Below are 21,929 nucleotides of genomic sequence, written 5' to 3'. Positions count from 1 at the left end.
TGACAGCTCTTACCTCTCCGCCGCCTCCACCTGGCCTTTTGATCTACAAAAACGACCAGAAATCTGAAGCATGATGGAACAGAAACTGGGAACTTAAACAGTTCCAGCTTCCGGAGTGTTTTGTGGCTTTTTTCTGCTCCATTTTCTCTTCATGAGAGTAACTTTAATCCATGTCAGAGGTGGACGAGGGGTTAATCAAGTCCTGAGAGGATGATGGCGTGGCATCCTGGGTGAGAAGGACAGTGCGTTCCAGGGAGACACCAGAAGAGAGGAGGTGCGGTGCGAGCCTCCCTGTAGCGCACCTCCCTATCTCTGAATGCGTGCGTACAACTCGGTTCTGACTTCTTCCTCAGGACATCCTGTGGGTCTCTAACAATGATTCTAGCGCTCAGCAACTCCCCTCCCTCCTCAGCCATGGCTGAAATTTGGAAACTGCATCATTTAAGTATATGACCTATTGTTTTCTCATGACTGTGATGATTAATAAATAAAATCATCCCATAACCCCTAAAACAGGCTACGTGTGCAAGGAAAAGGAATGCAGCATAAAATATATCTAAATGAGGAAGTTAACGTTGTTACTGCAATGCCCTGCAGCTTTGCACGAAGAGAAGTTGACAACAAGTACTTGGTCAAAATGTGACCCTGCAAAAAATATATATATATATAAATAACTTGACTTTTCCAGGCCAGGTGGCACAGACTGAGAGAAAGCAACACATGCTGCTTCTATCCAGAGTGAAACTTTTGATCCTGACCTTAACACGTTTGGAACAATTTGGATCAAATGTGAAAATTTCAGAATAAAACATAAAAACAATAGCAGGAAATGGCTCGAGTGAATAGTGTGCCATCTAAAACTAGTTGGACAACCATGTGTTTGGAGGAGAAGCTTTTCTGGCAGCAGTGCAAATGCCCCAGGTGTCATGACCAACCTTCAAAGACTGAGACTGAGGCAGAAAGAGGTGCATGAGGTCTGTTATCTTCTGAAGGTTTGAGTCTTCCTCTGTGATGTCTCACTGATTCATCCGCTTCTTCCTGCAACTCAGTTACCCGCTGGCCACGAGGGACAGTCCATCAAGCCAGTCAGTTGATGGAAGGCACCCCCTTGTGGAGAGTCAAATGTTTTAATCTGACTTATTAATTACAGCTTTTATCAGGAGATGAAATTCTGCTTGCCCCCATGGTTGTGACATCAGTCCCCTTTGTGTGATGATTTAAAAGAAGGTTCATTCCAAGTTTTTTCTATCAGAGACACTTATTGCTGCATCGTTCTTCTATCAGGTGACTTTGTGTCGTTTTAAAGTTGGTTCTTAACTGAGCCGGTAATTCATTTTGGTTAATCTGGAGTTTTGCTTTGTTTTCTTAAAGCTAAACTCTGCCAATGCATCACGTAAACAGTCTACAGAAGGCAGGACCACATTCTTAGGGAGCATGTCATCTCAGAGGCAGGGCAGGTGATCAGAAGGACTAAATCCCTCACGGCACAGGGAGAGACGAGAAATGGAGAAAAGTGGATGAGCTTGACTGAAAAGAAGGCCTCCGATGTTGAAAACGTGGAATGAAAATTACAGGCATGAAGCCTCCGCTGGGGAGGGATGAGCTTATGAGCCGAGGTTCCCTTTAGGTTTGTGCTTAACTGAAACGTCTCCTTTTAGAAAAACGTCTCAAAAATTGTAAAAATGGGGAAATATTCTTTCAGGACGACTCTTTCCAAAACTGGAAGTGTGACGCACAATTCTGTCCTTGTCTAGAGACGCAACAAGAAGATCTACAAAGATATGACACGTAAGCATTATTTGTGGCTGCATATCTGTCGCTGTTGACTCACCTTTGACTTTAGCAATGACCATACCAGCGGCTCCAAGGATGTCCACTGAGTTGAGGGTCTGGTGTTTGCTAATGACGGTCTTCAGGACACGGATTAACTCGGCCAAACGTTCTTTCACCAAATCCTGAAGACCTTCCAGGTTCTCTGATGAGACAAAAAAGGAGATACATTAATGTCTGCTTTTATTCACTTAATAAAAAAAGATTATTAATGCAAATGTGTGCTGGCTGACAATATTAAACATTAGAATCATTCAAATATGCCAGATATTATACCTATGATGTTATGTGTAGCATTACCTAACTCAAAACATTTACACCCAGATATTTGTATGTTTCAAATGTTAAAACTAGTTCCAAATTCCCTCAAATAAATCAGTACAAAAAATCTGTTTAATTTGCATAAAAGCCTCCAGCAGAGAGGTGAAAGAGAAATGAGACGGCTGTGGTTCAGAGAAGGTGACAAAGTGCACACAGTTGGTGTGGTGAAATGTTTTTTTTTCTTAGTTATTTGGCTTCCTCCAGGCAGAGTGACACCTCATACACCGGAAAAGGTGTGTATCTTAAACATGTGGAGTTATCAACCATGATCTGGAGTTCAACAACTGCAAAAGACATTTACAGCCCTTTATTTAGCCATTGACACACAAAAATACTGCAGATTTCATCTGAAAATGGTCCAAAGTGAATCAATTTGCTCAACTAGTTACGTATAAAAAGACAGTTAGACATGAAACTGACTGACGCGGCACACATGGAAACAATTATGTAATCATATGTTTCTCCCAGCAGGCAGCAGACAGTAAAGTAGATCAAGCAGGGTTTCTTCAACACCAGTGAGGTTACACAAGATGACAGAGGGAAGAAAAGAATGTACAAAATGTTTCTAGATTAGCCCTTCTCGCTACTTTTTCAACCATATCGCACTCTTGTCAGTCCCTCTGCTATGAACGGCATCTTTTCCCCTTGGACCAGACCTAGAAGTTTAAACAAAAAAACATTTTTAAAGCTATTTGTTTTTTAGGTTTTGTCATTTCAACAAAACTTTCCAGAAGTTGTTTAAAGTCCATTCAAGATCAATAAAGACCAAAATCAAAATTTTTATTACTACTACTAGCATCTAGGGCTGCTCAATTAATCGAATTTTAATCACGATTACGATCTGAGTTTTGAACGATTATAAAAAACAAAACAAGCCGATTATTTGCTCCTCCCACAGTGTTGCCAACTTGGCAACTTTGACGCTATTTCTAACAGCTTTTCAGACCCCCTTCTTGACTTTTTAAATCTTAAAAGTACCTAGCGAACACCTCAGAAACATCTCTGGTAACGCTTAACTACTTTCTGGATAACTGTCGTCGACGTTTCCTGCTGCAGGTTAGCTTAACACTCCGCCTGCGCTCCCGACCGTTCTTCAGGACATTAGGAAAGGGAATGATGTAGTGATGTGTCGGTCGCTAAAGAAACAGCTCTCAGAGCCGGCTCCTTGTTGGATTAACCAGAGTGAGTGACACACACACCGTACCTGCGGACTTCTGAGCCGCTAAAAACGGCTAAATGTGCGCGTGTGGCACGCTAAACACACGTTCAGCTTGCCCTGTTTGCTGTGAGACCGGGTTGGGGGGTGGGGGGTGCAGCTGTGGTTGGGACAATTATTACATTAACTGATGGACCTGTAAATAAATAGTTTATAAATAAGGTAGAAATAAGTTCCTCACGCTGATAAATAATGACTAATCTCTCTGAGGACACGGTGCTAGTGCACTCTCCTACAGCACCTTGACACGACTAAATAAATGTTATGCAACATTTTGTGAACATCAATTTATTTACATTTATTTGTTATAAATGCCACTGTATAATTCTTGCTGTCAGTATTTGCAAGATATTGGTATTTGGGTCTGTACTGGTTAGACTTAAATGAGTTAAACCAAGGTCTATTGCCCTTGGGTCATAAACTATGAGCTATAAGTATATTGGTCTTTTTAAACTGAGAATCAGGAGTTATTTTAGTGATCATCTTGTTTCTTTTTTTTTTGTTTTGTCCTGATTGTGCCCTGAACAATTTTATGACTGAATAAAAACAAATAAAATCAACATAAATAGAAAAATCGTCCTAAATAATCGTGATCTCAATTTCAGTCACCATAATCGTGTTATTGTTTTTGCCATAATCGAGCAGCCCTACTAGCATCAAAACAAAGATGCAAGAGGGGGAATCTCCTTCCTGCTATGATTCAAGCTAATCAGCGTTAGAAGCTGGCACAAGACAAATGGTGGGCACACATCTCACTTGTTGCTTTGGAAGAAGCGGGGAAGAAATGTCATCTGGTCTTCATCAAGGCGAAGCAAGAGAGCAGCAGGGTGAGACGGAGGACTGAATTTACTGGAGAGCAACAGATCTGCAGAGGGAGTATAAAGGAAAGCTGTGTGTGTGTGTGTGTGTGTGTGTGTGTGTGTGTCCTGCTCAGTTTTACATATACAGCAATTCAAGTGACTGGTGTAGTCATAACACCACAGATAAATGAGTGATTTTCCTTTAGCATCATGTGAACTTCTTCTGTATCCAGTCTGATTAGGTACCAGCTACCTGACAGGCAGAGGTCAGCAACACCTCAGCACACTTTGGAGATCTTCAGCAAGAGTCCTCTTTATTATAACCCCCGCCCCTGTCCTCTAGATTTAGAGACTTGGCTAGCAGGCATGATTTTGGTCCATTGGAGGAAATCACAAACTCCACACAGAAAGGATGCAAACGGGAGTCAAATCTGCAACCTCCCTACCAACTGCTCCACCATGCAGCCCACTGATTCATTATTAGCATATCTGAACCCGGCCCAATGAAAAACACACCTGGGAAGTACAATCTTGCATCACAGGGGAAATACTGAAGGCATTACTATAAAATCATAGCAGCAACGTTGTTTTGGATCGCCCTTTTCCTTTTCTCATGAAAAGAATTTAATTAGATCAGTCTGCTCTTCAAAGAAGCAGAGGAGGTGCACAGTGTGAGGTAATACAAGTAGCTGTGATGTTTTGGCAACAGATAAATGACCCAGTCCAGGCTCTTTTTTTAATCCTGTGTTTCTTGTCACCAACTTACAGTTATCACCAATGTATATCAATCAGTGAAGCACCACATTGAATTGGAATAAACGGAGACCAAGAAATTCAGTTAAAGGCAGCAAAAAGTGCCCTTGTGCACATTAGCGCTACAATTTGTGCAAAAACTTCATGAGCAGTTTTGCTGCAAAAACAAATAAGAGAAATAAGGATACCTTTTTCTAATTGCACAACTGTGTTTGTGGGTATAAAAGCAAATCACAGCTGAGAGACAGCAGGTATAAAGTTAGTCATGCTGCAACAAAATGTTATCAAGTAGTACACAGGAATAAATGGGTTAGTGTGGGAGGCCGCTCGATGTTTTGGGAGTGATAACAGAACCCAGGCAAATGTTTTCCTTAAGTTATAATAATTTAGTGATTGATCCAAAACAAGTTCATGAAGTTTCAGGTACAAAATCCCTTTAGCATACAATTATTTTAGCTGATTTATTCTGGACCTTTTCAGTATCTTCCAGAAGGAGCCATTTCAGGGCTCTGTCACTTCCAGAAAACAGTCTGGAGCTGGCCACACCCACCCCTTCCCCATTCAGTGTGCTATTGACCCTTTGCATGTGACATCATGCTGCTTATGAGACCATCCTCTACGCCATGATGGACGGCAGAGAACCTGTTTACACTCGTTGAAACTCCTGTGAAGCTAAAGAAAGAAGCCCGTTTGTAGCCTTTCATTCTTTAATTCAGTTCATTTCACAGTTAAATTGTAATAGTTTACGTTGCAGTTGTCTGCACAAACAGGCAAAGGTAAACTCGACTCATCCATTTTTTAATAACTTTGATGAAGACTGAAGAAGGCGATGGACCACAGCTGTCAATCAAAAGGATCAGCTGCCCTCAAAATATTTTCGGATCCGTAGCAAACACGTTTTACCGGATAAGAATAACGTTTGTATATTTCATGAGGAGGACAGGGACTGACTGTGATGGACCTGAAATGATAAATGTGATGTGTTTATATTACTTTAGTATTGATAATTCTATATTTCACCATGGAGAATGTGTGTTACCATCCACTTTAGTGAATTATGAGATACTAATAATATTGTTCTATTATATGATTAAGTGTGTGAAAATTGTGTTATTTATTTTGTATAATGAGCATCACCATTATGAGATATCTTGTCTCGCCTGGCATGACAGCAGCAGCTAAACCCGGTGACCCCGCCTAGACAAAAACGGGTAGATTTTTTGTTTTATTTTTTCGGATCAGCGACAGAGTAAAGATAAACGTTGTTTTATCACATAAATCCAGCAAGCTAAATTCTGACAAAGTCAGCAACTTGTTTACATTGGTAAACAGCAGCAGGGAGCACATAAGCTAACGTGCTAGCTAACTTCTGTAAATACTGTTCTCTGCAAACCCACCTAAGTGTACTAATCTTCCCACAAGTGAACTGGGCTTGAACTAGTAGAAACCAGGCTAAAGTGGCAAAAAAAACAACCTCAGTCGCCACTTCAATACTCTTGTAATTCACGTAGACATCCAAGATGGGGGACCCAAGTGATCAAGAGACAAAGGTGCACAGGGTCAATAAGCGGAGAAGCTCTCATATCGGGGAGGGATTCAGAGTAGAGCCGCTGCTCCTCTAGCAGCAGCTCTCTCTTGCACGAGAGGTGGTTTATTTTAATTTCCTGTTTGTGAGGTCACAATGGATGACTTTTTGAAACGGCTTGTTTTAGGCATATAATTCCTAAAACCAAACACTGGCGGAAAATGAGAGGCCAGGTTTAACTCACATTTGGGAATGTTTAGAGGCAGTAGAGACCCACTCAGTAGCTCAAAAGGAAGTAAAAGGTGAGTTTAGCATAACGTGCCCTTCGAAGGAAGATCACCTGCTTACGCTAGTGCAAATTAGTCCATTTTTTAAGTAATCAATGACAAGGAGATATTATCAGGATGACCATTTTAAGACAACTTAAGCCGGACACATACACTGTATGATTTTTGGCCCATTTTAACTCAAGACTCAAGACAACTTTATTAGTCCCCGAGGGGCAATTCGAGACAGCATTGTGAAGCAGCCAGCTCTAAAATCCTCACGTGAATGACCAACAATGACTAAACCTTTGGCTCACTCACAAACACACACACACACACACACACACACACACACACACAGACACACGCACGCACGCACGCACACACACACACACAAATACACATGCATACATGTAACTACATGCACGCACACATACAAGTAATGCACACGCCCCCTATCTGCACTGAGAATTAAGAAGAAGCACAGCTCTGGGAACAAAGGAACTTCTCCTCCTCTGTGTTTTACAGCATGGGCATCGAAGTCGGCGTTTGGAGGGCAGCCACTCGAAAACAGTATGAAGAGGGTGTAATGGGTCTTTAATGATTTTCTGTGCTAAACTTCCTGTATGCTGGTCACATTGAGAAGTTAAGTTTCGCAGTGGTAGTCCAATGATCCGAGAGCACATCTTGACGGTGCTCTGTAGACGGTTTCTATACTGCAGGCTGACAGAATAAAACCAACAGGGGATGGTAAATGTGATAATACTCTCTATAAAAGAATAATAGAAAGTCAGTAAAATGTCCTTCCTGAATCCAAATGAATTCAACTTCCTCAGGAGGTAGAGTCGTTGCTGGCACTTTCTGAGGATGTCCTCAGTGTTGGAAGCGAATTTCAGGAGGTGATCAAAGGTGGTCCCTAGATATGTATACTCTTCAACCAGCTCCACTGGCTGTCCATGAATGATAGTGGAGGCTGCGGTAACCAGCGCTCTCTGTTTGTTTGAGAAGGACACCACCATCTCCTTAAGCCGGGCATACACTGTGCGACTTTTTCACTTTTTTGAGTCGATTTTCCACTCGTGCGAGAATCCACAAGATCGGGGCGAGTTTTGCGCTGAGCGTCGTGTAGTGTACAGGGGGTTACGAGAGGGGATTAACACCACGTGACCAGCTACCGATCAGCAATCGTGAGCTCGCACAAACTTCTGGCGTGTTTGAAATTTTGCTCGTCCCTCGTGAGTATGGAGCTCGGATTGGGACAATATTCAGCGTAACTTGTACCAACTTTTGTAACTTCGAACATGTTTCATCACATGTAACTTTGGATTCGTAACTTGTAACTTTGGATTCGTAACTTGTAAGTTTAGTTTTCTAACTTGTAATTCTCAATTCGTACGTGTATTTCTTGTTTTGTAACAGGAACATTGTATTTTGTACATGTATTTTTTATTTTGTAAAATCAAACTTTTATTTTGTACATTTACTACTCATTTTGTAACATCAAACATTCATTCAGAAACATGAAACTTTCGTTTTGTAACTAGCAGACTTCCAAATTGAAAAAATCAAGGTACAAGTTTGAAATCAAAACTCTCAAAACACACATTTCATTCTACATGTACAAACCTCAAATCAGTTACGGATCTTTTTGTCTCGATTCTAGCGTCAGTGGGAGGAACTTGGGTGGAACCAATGAGAGCACGAGCACTGTTGAAGCAGCGCTGTGAGCAGCTGCGACCCAAAAAGTATCAGAACCGCTCACGGCGTATGCGCAATTCTGCATCAACACCGCTCGCCCGCTATTTCCCTAATAACACACGCTGTTCGTTTTAATTTCTACACGTTTTTTTACTCACAAAGATTGTCAAGAAAGCGTGTTTGTCGTGTTCATGTCAAATTAAACTTATCACAAAACACAGATTTACTTTCTTTATTTCGTTTTCCTCATCCAACCCCCATAAATCCCTGTGTCCTCCTGCAGCACTCCCGAAGGACAACAGGCAAAACAAGACAAAAAAGTCTGACGTGTTGTGTAAAAACTGCTATTTTTAGCACATTTTTTAGGGCCGACGTGTTGCTACCAGACGTACAGTGTGAGCAGTGAGGTTGCATCCGAGAACTGGGTCATACAGTGTGAGCGCATGACTCGTGAGATCTGCCCTGCGAGGAAGTCGTACAGTGTGAGCTGAAGCTGAGTGCTACGAGTGAAAAAGTCGCACAGTGTACGCCCAGCTTTAGTTTTGGTCACATTCATCTCCAGTCATGCAGTGTCACACCAATCCATAAACTCCTGCAGGACCTGCCCGTGGTAAACAGTAGGGCCTGACAGAAGAGACAGGAGCACAGTGTCATCAGCGTATGTTACCATATAACTGTCAGGCTGGATGGATCTACAGTCATCTGTATAGAGAATGAAGAGTAGAGGAGACAACACGCAGCCTTGTGGGGTGCCAGTGGAGGTGTAAAGAAGGTCTGAGAGAGTGTTGTTAACCAGAACTCTTTGTGATCTGTTAGTTAAGAAATCCAGGATCCATAGGATTATCTGATCATCCAGGTGAAAAAGAGAAGAGAGTTTGCCAGCCAGGATGTGAGGTTGCAGTGTGTTAAACGCTGAAGAGAAGTCAACAAACAGGAGTCTAGCTGAAGAGTTTGGGATCTCCAGATGTCTGTGCACAATGTCTAAGATGAATGTTTTTGCATTTTAAGACAATTATCTTCACGTCCAAGAATATTTGAGGATGGGCAAGTTTTGAATCGTATAGTACACAGGGGAACACCTTCAGGGAACAGCCAGGGAACACCTTGGGATTCCCCGGAAGAGCTGGCTCAAGTAGCTGGGGAGAGGGAAGTCTGGGCATCTCGGCTTAGGCTGCTGCCCCCGCGACCCGACTCAGCGGCTGAAAATGGACGGATGGATGGATTACACAGGGGGTAACAAGAAGCGATTAACAATTAAAATAATAATAATAATAAACACTCAGATTTAAAGTTTATAGAACAAAATGACTTCAACTGTTATTTAAAATGAATTAGTCGACTATTTGGTGCTTTAAAAGTAAATATCTGGACAAACTGTGGGTTTTACAAGCCAGCCAGAAAGCATCAACTACATGCATGTGGTGTGCAAAATCCGCCAAACAAAGATGCACTGCATCCATAACACAATCCATACTAGAAAACAGGTCGGCTATTTTCCCCTTCCTTAAATTTCTGCAACTTTATTAAACATAGAAAATCCGGCTCAGGAATTAGGAATACGCTCTAAAGAGAAAAACTAAATATCAGATTTTTTGTGAAGTATCAAATATCGAGTTCAAAGTGATTTAAGTGCTCTCAGCCAGATGATCTCAGAAGGTTTTGCTTATCAGAAACTTTAGTCTCTGCAGCCTGCAGGAAAATAAGATACCCTCTCGTGTTTTTAACAGCCCACAGGTTTGTAGAGAACAGAAACACATTTAAAAGGCTTGTTTTAGCTGGTGTACTCTTGTTTAAATTGCTTGTTTTAAAACGTGCAGTTTAACTACAACACCAAAATGGGTGCCTAAAACTCCATGGGAGTTGGTTTGCATGCAAACAAAAAGAGTAAAGATCAACAGAAACTTCTAAAACAGTCAGTTTGTTATGAACTTGCACATGTTACGTCATTGTTGCTCAATATTTAACAGTAATTGGTGCAACATTTCTGAGTTAAAGAGCTGATTTCGATTTAATGCAGTGCAGCATTTTAAACATTTACCTTTTAGCCTAATGTTTTCTTTTAAATTGCTTTGCACGGGGGTCCCATTGTGTCTGACACGGCTCATTTGAAGTCTGGTGCAGAGAGAGACCAATCTAATCCAAATCTCCAGGCGGCCTGACAGAGGTTACAGCCTCTGCTCCCCTCCCTGATAACAACAGGCAATCAACTGGCCCGTTTGGACACGCGATCTGCTCAAAACCAAACAAGTCTCGGCAGCTCCAGTTGCACGGTGCTGCTTGGGAAACAGCCTGAGGGCTTCACTGAAACACCGAGGAGGCAACGTTTCTCCCTCAGCGATTCTGTTCCTCCTCTTCGTCTTTTCCATGGGGCGTAGGGGTGACACATTATTACCTGAACCAGCAGATGATTCCTTTTCTTTTTAGATGCTTATCTTGCACTGCATTCCAGGTCAGTGACACACTATTCTGTTGTTTTTCAAGTCATCGTCACAAATGGGCACTTTCTGGCTTTATCCGTGAATAAGTAAATGATCACACTTTTTCACTTACAGGAGAAAAAAAGCTGGAAAGCATCAATGAAACGGATACTGCTTGTTTTGGGGGGGGCTGCCTGCAACCTGATATGCAGCAGGTGCAACTGTTTGGTTAGGATTCTGTCTGCCAGCACTGACTCCCCACCTCAGTCCAAATAAAAAGGTTTCCAGTAGTATCCAACACCTTGTTTGGAGACAGAATGAGCCCAAGCATCCCACAGACAGTAAACAGCAGGCATCAGCAGCAACCAGCACAGCAAATTAGTAGCTCTCTCTCTGTGAGGCCTGGCCTTCAAAGGCAGACTGAGTCTTTGACGCTTTACGACACTCTTTAGGGGTGTTGGGCAGAGATGAGGAGTCAGGAACACTTGCAATATAGACATGAAAATTGTGACCAAAGAGGATAAAATCCATTCCCATGCTGAACTGTTTTTTTAAGCGACTGCTTCCTTTGGAGCACTTCCCAGATTGCGTTGTTTAACAAGTCATTCGACAAGCCGGCTTTGTTTTGACAGATTATCAAAGGTTGCAAAGAAAAGCACAGAAAGCGCCAACGTTTCCAAATGCTGATTGTTTCATTTCTAATGTGGAAGCTGCAAGTGCACGGTTGACCAAATCAATCAGATGATTTAATGAACGAAGCCTCCTGCTAGCATGCAAACACGCGCCACTGGAGTCTGCTGCACTGACAAAGAAAAATGGGGGTTCTCCCTAAAGAGAAACACGACAAGCATAACAGCATAACAACAAATACACTTACAACAAATAAATAGTCTCATTATGCCGCTCAATAAGTCGCGACTGCTTTACTTTACTAAATTACTAGCATCAACGTCCTCTGCTAGCAGAAGCTAATGGCCAATCCACCACTCGCCATGACCAATGTCCTACACAAACACCCAGAGCCCATAACCATAAATTCCATCCCAGGAAACACACCCCGGCCACAAACCAGCACAAAAACATCCTTCAACATCACAGGGAAAGTTACGGCCCAGCAAATCACTCCTTTCTTCCTCTAAAGAGCTGGGGGCTGTTAAACTATTATAGACTGGATTTGAGCTTTTCTCTTCTACCACCTGGAAGTGGACACTTGATGGAACACTTGGGTGAAAGAGGGTGAAATAACTGGATATAATTATCACACCAGAGGTGGCTTTGTGCCCGGTAAATTAGGCTTTGAATTGGTTTAAATGCTCAAACGTGTCCCAATTCAGTGTCTGAATAACAGAATCTAAATGCCAGCCAGAATTTACACAAATAAGCTTAAAGATTTAGTCATTTTAACTCCTTCTTTTTGTTTCTTATAGAACTGTAACAAGACTTGCAGAACAGGAAGACAAAGATGGCTGTAAGTAAACAACACCATTCCAGACAGTTTTAGGATCAACTGTAAGATAAAATGCAAAACAACTCAACAGGAGCTCGGAAAAGTCTCATCAGAATGTCAGGATGATGCCAAGAGTAGAAAAAAGACCGAACCTTTTCATGCTCTTCCTCATTCTAAGACATTTACATCCCCAGCACTAAAACATGTGAAGAACTCTTCCGTAGATTAGTTTATCTTTGGTCTAACAAGACTTAACCTCCAGATCTGCTATGTGAGATATTTGTTCTTCCCTCAGGTAAAACGGTCAGAGGTGATGTGATGCAACCGATGTTAGAAGAACAAAAACACTAACTAGGAGTTCCATTAGCAGAAAGGACTTTTAAGATCTGTTATCTGTTCTTACGAGGAGAGCACTTGAATTTAAAAACTCTGACCCCTTCAGCTCTGTCCTCAACTTCCGACCGCACATTTCTCAAAACGCATTCCTAAAATGTTTCTGGGCTCGCTGAATGACAAACTGTGACTGAGACAATTTCAACACATTTTGGGTAAAAAAGAAAAACTAAGATGTGACTTTAGTGATTAGTTGAACAGTGGCTTCATTGTTTAAAGCTGTAAAACTAAAGGAAAAACAAAGATGTGATACGGCCATGAGATGTGCTGCGTGGCAACATTTTCACTTTCTCGAGACTCTTCTGTGTAACAGTTCTGTTCTGCAAACAACAAAGGCAAGTCAGGCCCTGCAGGTGTTTCTCCAGATTGTTTAAAACGTTTCCTCATTTTTCAACATTTCTAAACGAGAAGAAAAAGTGGGTGAAATTTCCTTTGGAACACAGAAATAAAGGGGATTTATTCCTAAGAGTTTTAATGGTGAATGTACCTCATTCCCAGCGTTAGCCTATTGAAGGCACTATAGCCACAAGAGAACGTTTGTTCTAAAGGAATTCGGAGTATGCAGGAGAGTAAGGGTGGGGGGATGGGAAGGGGAACAGCGGAACAGCTCACGCTGAGGACTCCTTTTTTCACGCCGATTAAAACTATCGACACAAATAAACGATGACTCAAATGAAAACTGGTGAATGAAGAGAGTCTCCCGTCACATTTCCACAGAGGTCTGCCCAATATTGGCCCTGCAGCGCTGAGCAATTACCACTCGGGTTCAATTACGCTTGTAACGCCTGTATCGTGGGAATTAAACCCTCTGGAAAACAGCAGAAATATTTCAACATAAGAAAATGTTTTTATTCTACTACAAACGACATTTATGATCCATAACTGCATCATTAAATTAGTCATGTTTGAGGTTCTCTTCATTTTATAACATCATCCGAATTAAACCTCATTACATGATTTAATGGGACCAAAATAGAAATAATTACTAAAGTATTTCATAGTTACAGTGCTATTAGGAAAATTGAGATGCATTAATCATTAACGAATGAGTGTGGCTCATTCTGAAACAGGAGCACAATAAAGTGCTTTCCTCCACATTCAAACTTTTACTATGGAAGCACAGAGCTTCCAACCACGGAAAATGAAATTAGAGCGATATCGCGTTATAATAGGGCTGGGTGATTTGGACCAAAATGTATAGCTCCATATGTTTCAGTTGAATTTTGATATACAATATATATTTCGATATTTTTCCATCTGTAAAATATTTACAAGTTAACTCCATTCAAGATATGTTGAGAAATGATATACATAAATTTATCATTGGAATAAATACATGAAAATATGTTTATTCTTGCCAAACATTAACCTTAGTGATTTTATATTTTAACCTTAATTTAACCTTTTTCCAGTGTTTCCTCTGTGGGAGCCCTCTGCCCCGGTGGCGGTGGTCGGCTGTGGTGGCCTGGGTGCTTTCCAGGTGTGCCTAGGTGGGGGTGGGGGGTCTCTACCCACCCTGCCCTGGGCGCCCTGTGTCAGTGCCTCGGCTGCTGCTGTGGAGCTGCTGCTGCCGGGGCGGATGGCTCCCCTGATGGTGTTTCCTTTCCCTTATCTTAGCTGGTCTGGCTCATCTGATCTCAGTCAATCGTGTTTTTTTTACCATGGGGAAGGGGGCATGTATGTATGTGTGTGTGCGTGTGTGTATGTGTGTGTGCCGAAGGATGAGTGTTGTGAAGGGGTTTTTATTGTCAGACTGTTTTTTAAATTCTGGGGATGGGAGGGAATGTGGGTATGCAAGGTCTTTTTAATTTGTTAAGCACTTTGAGTTGCATGTATTGTAGGATAAAGTGCTATATAAATAAAAGATGATCGATTGATTGATTGATTGATTGATTGATTGATTGATTGATTGATTGATTGATTGATTTGATTGATAGTGCGTATCTCCATCAGTCTGAGCTTTAAAAACATGGTACAGCTGTCTGTTAACACACATGTAGGTTTATATCTTTGTGTTTTACATGGTACCGCTGCAGCTCTCCGTACATGTTTCTGATTACATGGGGGAGGGCTTTGGCCCGTCTCTCCACACAAGCAGGACAAACAAATCTCCATCAGCAGCCACAGTGAAAAGGCTCGCTAAAACACGAGCGAACGGCCCCAGATAATTAAAAACCACAAAGCCAAATGCAAAGATTAGGGCAGAACATTGACCCAGACTCCGGATAAACGGAGAAGGAAGTGACGCCGCCATTAGCGGCTAGCTCTGATGAAGACTGCAGGAATGGTTGAAACTGTCTACAAGGTAAAAAAGCATTTCCTGTGTTTTAAAAAAAACAGCCTAAAAATGCATTGACCCAGAGGTTCCCTGATCGAGCAGACACGTGACAAAACATGTATGACCGCTTAGAGACAGAGCAAGCCAGCGACTTGTGGTAGCTGCATCTGCTAACTCTAGAAATACACTGATTGTATTTTTATATTGATAAAAAAGATACTGAGTCATCTTGTTTACTGTTTGAAATGATATCTATTTTTTTAAATATTAATATATCACCTAGTCCTACGTTGTAACATCTTAACTTTAATGTTCCACAAATTTAACTTTTTTCACCTTTGTACAATATATACATTTAAATAAGGCCGATACGGATTTTAAAGAATTTTGTTGCCGATGGCCAATATCTAAAAAAAAAAACGGATTTATATTAGGGGTGGGCCGTTATCGGAGTTAACGCGCTGCGGCAAAGCCAGACTCTTATCGCGCGATAAAAAAAATGACGCCGTTAATCTATTCTCAAAGTTGGGTTGGGATCTGGGTCTATACTAAGTAAACTATGATGACTTTCACATTGCGCGGATGGATACCTGGTTGGCGCGGATGTATACTCGGCGCGGATCATCGTACGTATGTACCGATGGTATGGACGGACGCCAGGCTTGCGGAGTTTAATGTTCCCCATGCAGCCGAACAGTCGCACCTTCGCCACCAGCAGCGCTTCTCCCTTCTCATCGCGCGGGACAAGTAAATAATTTATGTACTTTCACCAGAGTTTAATCCATAAATCCGACTTTCATTCTTTTTATTTTGTTTTGTTTACCTCCGACATTTCCAGCCGGGCTTTCCCCGGGCCACACTTCACCGTCCGCGGCCGAAGCAGCGCTCGGATGTGAGAAAACCGAGACAAGACTTTCTCAGACAGATGCGGTTTCCAACTAAGTTTAGCTCTTTTAGCAGCTGTTTATTGTGATAAAGTGATAAATTGTTTCTACAGGTCGTTGTTCGTGTGGCTTCAACTCAAATTCACCTGTAATAATAAACGTTTTACTCATACATTTTTATATTAGTTTAGAAAAGTTGAGCTAGGATAACTCCCCTTGCCGTTTTCAGAGACAACAACAGCAACAGTTGGCTTCTGCTCATACAGGTGAGCTGTGGCATCATTTCCAGCTCTCGCTCCAATTCACCAGAGGCGATCCTACATGCAAACTAAAGGGGGGCATTGGAAGGGCACCCCAGAAATTGAACCCCCTCCCTAGGCCAGATAGTTTGTGTGTGTGTATATCTATACATATCTATATACTTTTTTCTTTAGCAGGCCATATTATGCAGAAGAGAAGATCTAGTATGTCACCAGACAATGTGAACAAGCTGGTCAGCTTGAGTGACTGGTGGAAGAATGAGAAATAGAGTTTGGACTGATTGACCAAATGCTACTGACTGTAAATAGTTAATCATGACCTATTCTGTAGACCTACAGTGCAGAATTTGTTGAACTGAATAAACAGCTATTAAACACAAATACTTATTGATCATTATTTATTTTCATCATCAGTTATTGTAGTAAAACTGCTTTATCAGTCTGTAATGCATTATTGAAACAAGAAATATGCCTCCATTCTCAAAGACTTGCTTTTATTCATTATCTAGGTGGCACACACATATGCCTTTGGCAGAATTTGAATGAGCCATTTTAATCTAGATTAATCTAGATTAATTCCAAGATTGCAGTGAGATTAATCTAGATTAAAAAAATTTATCTATGCCCACCACTAATATATATATATATATATATATATATATATATATATATATATATATATATATATATATATACACATTTTAGCAGCACATTAATAGTGAAAGAAAACTGAACACTCACTGTGTGCAATATACATTAAATAAGTCAATAAATCTCTTAATATTTATTGAACTTCAAATATAAAACAAACTCAAAACATTAAAAGAAATTGTGTGTTGGGGCCCTTCGGGTCCTTTCTTCAGTCTAGTAGTGGCGGCAGTTGGCCTGATTTTTTTAGGTTTTTTTAATCGGCTTTTAAACACGATTTCGGCCAATGGCTGATATAGAAAAAGATGAATATATCGGTCGGCTTCTGCATAATGTATTGTACAAACGTGATAGCATATTGTAAGAATATGAAAATAATATTGTTCAAACAATAAAGTTAAGATGTTATAATGTGATATTGCTCCTAAAATATTTTGTATGGTTGGCAGCTCTGCACTTCCGTACATTCAGCTCTATTTTTCTTTTCTAAATGTAAACTTTGCCAGCCTTTGAGTGACAGCTCTGACCAAAGGTGAAGTTAGAAGTGAGAGTAAACTAAAATCACGGTCACACATGTAAGTGTGAAGTGGTGGTTTAAAGCGAGGCGAATCTTGTTAACCCAAGAGAAAGTCCATGATGAAGTTTCTCTTAGTTTTCCATCAGTCAGACCTCTGGTGTTACCAAGTAGCCTCCAGCTAAACCTTAGCAGGGACTCAAAAAGACAAAACAAGCACCTTCCAAGCTAAACTCTGCAGAGTTTTCTCAGGATGGACACCAGCATGAGGCACGCAGACTAAAATCTGTAATAAAACCCAGAAGGATCTCAAAACACTGCATCAGTTTCACTCGGTGCTCTGTGAAATTCTCGAATACGAAAATAACAAAGAACCTTTGCTAATCTCCTCCTCACAAATCTCAGTCTAATAACTCTGCAATGTTGTTGCTGTGAGAGTGTTTGTCTCTTACAGTGGATGCTTTGTTATTCTGAAATGTAAAAAATAGCCAAAATATATGGTTTCTGCCGTCTTAGCTGTTAAATATTTCATTGCAGTCTGTGCAAATGTTATTTTGTTTCATTTACACTGACATAAATTTAACATTACATAGTTATTTACATGAAATTTGGTGGTTTTTGAGGCTGAAATTAGCTTGAAAGTCAGCAACTGTAGCTCTTCTGGCTGTGATTTCTAAACTTATTTTGCAGGATGATTTTAAAATGTTAAATTTGCAGCAATGTCAAGAATAAAAAATTGAGTTGGCATAAACTAATTTTAGATATTCGAGATTGAAATGAAGTCTCTTTTCAACTGGCCCCACTGTGACTATTTATTAACTCATCAGTTTGATTGTAACCTAAACTGTGTTTATTCAAACAGAGGTTGTTCGGAGTTGTTATCTACAGCAGGTATGATGCTGTTCATAACCGTTCTACAGAACTGCACTTTAAAGGACCGGAACAATCCTTTCAAGAGTATCAGAATTATAACAAAAAACTTTTTTATCCTTAAAAATAAATGAATAAACAGTTCTCTTTACAGATGATGTTTTCTGTATTTTGAAAATGTCACTGTTTATCCACATTACAACTAAATTTACTCAAACATTCTACAAGAATTAGCATTTTTTTAACACAAAAATGAGCAAAAACGTCCTATTTTATGTGACAAACCAATCAAAACCGATCTAAAACTATTACTTTGACCTGACTGAAATAAGAACAATGTAAGGTGGTTTTTCATTAAAAAAAACACATGCCTGCTCCACCAGTTTGGAATGCATACAAAGGTAAAGACGGACGTGGTGTCGACATCCACGGACAGATTCAGATCAGGAAGCTGCCATCATCATGCCATCAGACAGTGTAGACAACAAATGTGTTTATTATTAATTCCTTCTAATCCTAACCTGTTTGAGGCGGTTTCAGAGACTACGTCATTCTGGGATGACATGTCACGACCTCCGTGTTTGAGCAGGAAAGATCTCACAAACCCAGACTCTGCTACACGAATGCCACAAGGTAATGTATGTCTGTCTTCAGGAGATGAAGACAATGCCGGTGATTCTTAATTAACAGGAAATGGGAAAACATTACTCGAGGTGGATACTAGTATATGGGCATTTCTGGGAATTCAGAGGATCCTATATTTTGATTATGCTAGCAAAGCATGCCTTAAATTCAAATTTAGATATGAAAATAGGTAGAATGCCTTCTCCAGGTCAGCAACGATTAGAATAAGTGGATGAAAATGGATGGATGAAAAAAAAAAACTCATTCCTTTACTGAAAGTCAGCCTCACTTCTTGATGGGACAGCCAATGATTTGCTAGTGTCTCAGAGAGAAAAAATTCTTTCAAATATCATAACCGGGTCATAATGTATGATTTCATCCCACCTGCTGAGCAAGGGATCGTTTTTAATGGGAAGGCAAATACCCCACATGTTTTTGTGATGGCTCAATGTAACACGCAGCACGACACAAGCCAAAGCGCTCTCACGGAGGCCTCACTCCTCCAGCCACAGGAATGGATAAACATCTTCCTCCCACTGCCATACAGTAGGTCGCTGTGTGTTTCCTTAAGCATCCTTAACTGTACTCTAGCAGCACGAGTTGCAAATGTGGCAGGTTCTGTTTTCGTTTCAGAAAGCGACATGATTACATCTGAAAAAACTTAAAAGTGTTTGACGCATTATAAAATCTAAAGCCAGAGTCGTGATTATTTTTCACAAACTTGAACTGCTGTGGAGATGGACTCATAATGGAAGAAATTATTTTCTAGCAGCCATACCACGACGTATAGCCACCCACAGGAAGTGTTTATACGTTTGTGCAGAAATGTTCGCATGAGTGAAGGTGGATTGTTTGTATGTCTGCAAACAAAAGCCAAAGCATCTCAGGAGAAAATAAAATAAATAAAATAAAGGAAGAAAGTGAGTTACCTTTTTCTGATCTAGTGTCTACTCCTCTCATTCTCCTGTCTGTATGTGTTAGTGCGTGGGCGAGCGTAGTCAACGCTAAGACACTTACAGAACTGCAAGCGCTCCGGTGTGTTTAAAGTGAGGCAGTTGTCACAATATGAACTGACACTTCACGGGTAATCCCGGCAAGCTGTCATGAATAGAATGCTACAGCATGACATATATGTTTACCTCCCTTAATATTGTGTGTAGAGCTGTTTATAGCACCCTTTCATAGTTTTTATTGGAGCATGAGCACCACTGGCTGGTTATACAACCAATTACCTAACAAATAGTCATGATAATGCTTTAGAGAAAGCTGCTAATCCATCAACACAATAGTATTTGTGCAGATAATTTACCAAACACAATAGCATTGATCTTTTCAGTACCCACTAAGGAATGTGCAAGAAAAAGAATTTCAACTATTTTTAGTCTCAATGGAAGAAATCAGTGTGTCAGCACAAACACATCTGAAAAGAATACCCTATCTGATACGGATGGTTGCTCAAGTTGGATTTCCTTTAATCGCCTACTCCTTTCTAGTTCCTTCACAGCTCTGTTGCAAATCTTTAACATCCAAGTTCCATCTGCACTCACCTTTCTCCTGAAAAGCATCCTTGAGGTTCAGCAACACATCTGCAAACCATCGCACATCATTCACCAGCTGCATGACATAGTCTGCGTCCACACCTGGGGCCCCCATCAGGCGGGATGAGAGTCCCATGGTGCTCAGAGGGTTTGGGTTTCTGGTGGAGCGGCCCATAGTCCAAGCCTTCGTGGATCTGGGTGATAAGGATTTTGGGTGGGGGTTGGCTTTGTGTTGTGGAAGATCTTGGACGTGCTTTGTGCCTAAACCACCAGCACCACCACTGCTGCTGCTGCTGCTGTTGCTCTTCCGTAGCATCCCAGCAGCTGGAGCAGCCACCACCCTTCCAGGTGGTCCGATCGTCCAGCTAGCACCTGAACTCACCACACTGCTCTCATCCCTGAAAACAAGAGCATCGTGCGAGAAAAAGTATTCATGGATGGGACTGAAGTAACATGTTTGTGAAGCATTCCTCAGGAAACTCCTAAATCACATGTCTATTAGGTTATATGATATTTTTCCTCATTGTTCAATTTACAGTTAAAATAAAATCTGATTTTATCGTCATTTATTAATATTTCCACTCCTTAAATTGCAGTTATTATAACAAATTGGTAGTAATCAAGAATCAGTCGGTCAACGTGACGTCAAGACGTCGTTCTGTAAGCTTTACTCAGCTAACAAAACGTTTATAAACTCAGTACAGTTACTTTACTTTAGCAATAACAAATAAATCCACAACACACCTTAATTTTATGGAATCGCAGCTTTTACTTGCTTGTTTTTGTTTTCTTTCACCGTAAGATTTAAACAAAATGATGCTACCTCCCCGGGTAACAACGAATAACTGCTTTGCTAGCACAATCAAAATACGTTTCTAAACTCACCTGCTCGGCAGTTTAATGATATATTAGTCTGCGTATCCAAAAACTAAACCCCTAATCAGAAGTAATAAAAATCCACAAACATTTCCTTTAAGTACAAAAAGTCCAATAAAGGGCAGAAAGTCGTTGCATAAACTAACTGTACATCGCGAAGCAAGCAACCTACTATTAGAAACTCTCAAGAAGTTTACGAGTCGGCTTGTCGCGTGACATATATTGAGCGTTTTCATTGGCTCTTGGGGCTTTGAACAATTCTGTGCTGCCTTCAAGTGCTAACGGACGTTTGTGATTTAAAGAAGTGAATTGGTTCACTTTTTTAATTAGCCTCTTTAGATAACACGTTGTCATTATTTTCAACAGATGCTTCAAGCTATCTTTTTGAGTCAATGAAAGTTGATGCTTCATGTAAAACACCCAAATTATTAAATGTTTCACACATTTACGTTCCTACGTATAATGCTTTTCTACATTGTGGGAGCCATTAAAACAGTTTTAAGTTGGTCATAAAACACACGAATTAAAATACATATGTTTACAATCCATGGGTTGTCAGCAGTAATTTGTTTGAAGGTGGAAAAAGTAAATAAGGGCTCGTTTTCAGAGGAAAGCATGAAAAAAATACCTTCCACAGTGAACAAAAAAATTGACATCCTTACTGCCATCTAGTGTCAACTGCAACCATAGAACTTTCTTATAATTTAAGACAATAAACTGGGCTGCACAACGATCAGCTATAATCACTGAAAAATAAACGCAATAAATTTT

General features: G+C 40.6%; 1 protein-coding gene across 3 annotated transcripts in view; it reads right to left on the bottom strand.

The window, feature by feature from the left end:
* The window catches only part of LOC107383558 (rho GTPase-activating protein 29), a 37,741-nt gene extending 16,307 nt beyond the window's left edge, over positions 1-21,434 (bottom strand). The window contains exons 1-3 of one of the 3 annotated variants that reach the window (XM_015956276.3): positions 21,168-21,434; positions 20,292-20,680; positions 1,832-1,975 (exon numbers count right to left, since the gene is read on the bottom strand). In XM_015956276.3, coding sequence (XP_015811762.1) covers positions 1,832-1,975; positions 20,292-20,598 — 451 coding nt within the window. In that variant the 5' untranslated portion in view covers positions 20,599-20,680; positions 21,168-21,434. The other 2 variants (XM_015956277.3, XM_015956278.3) reach the window with 2 other exon arrangements.
* Positions 21,435-21,929: the final 495 nt, after the last annotated feature.

The sequence above is a fragment of the Nothobranchius furzeri genome, chromosome 11, assembly GCF_043380555.1.
Source record: "Nothobranchius furzeri strain GRZ-AD chromosome 11, NfurGRZ-RIMD1, whole genome shotgun sequence".
Taxonomy (NCBI): domain Eukaryota; kingdom Metazoa; phylum Chordata; class Actinopteri; order Cyprinodontiformes; family Nothobranchiidae; genus Nothobranchius; species Nothobranchius furzeri.
Note: the sequence above shows the minus strand (reverse complement) of the source record. Positions and strands in the feature narration are given on the sequence as shown.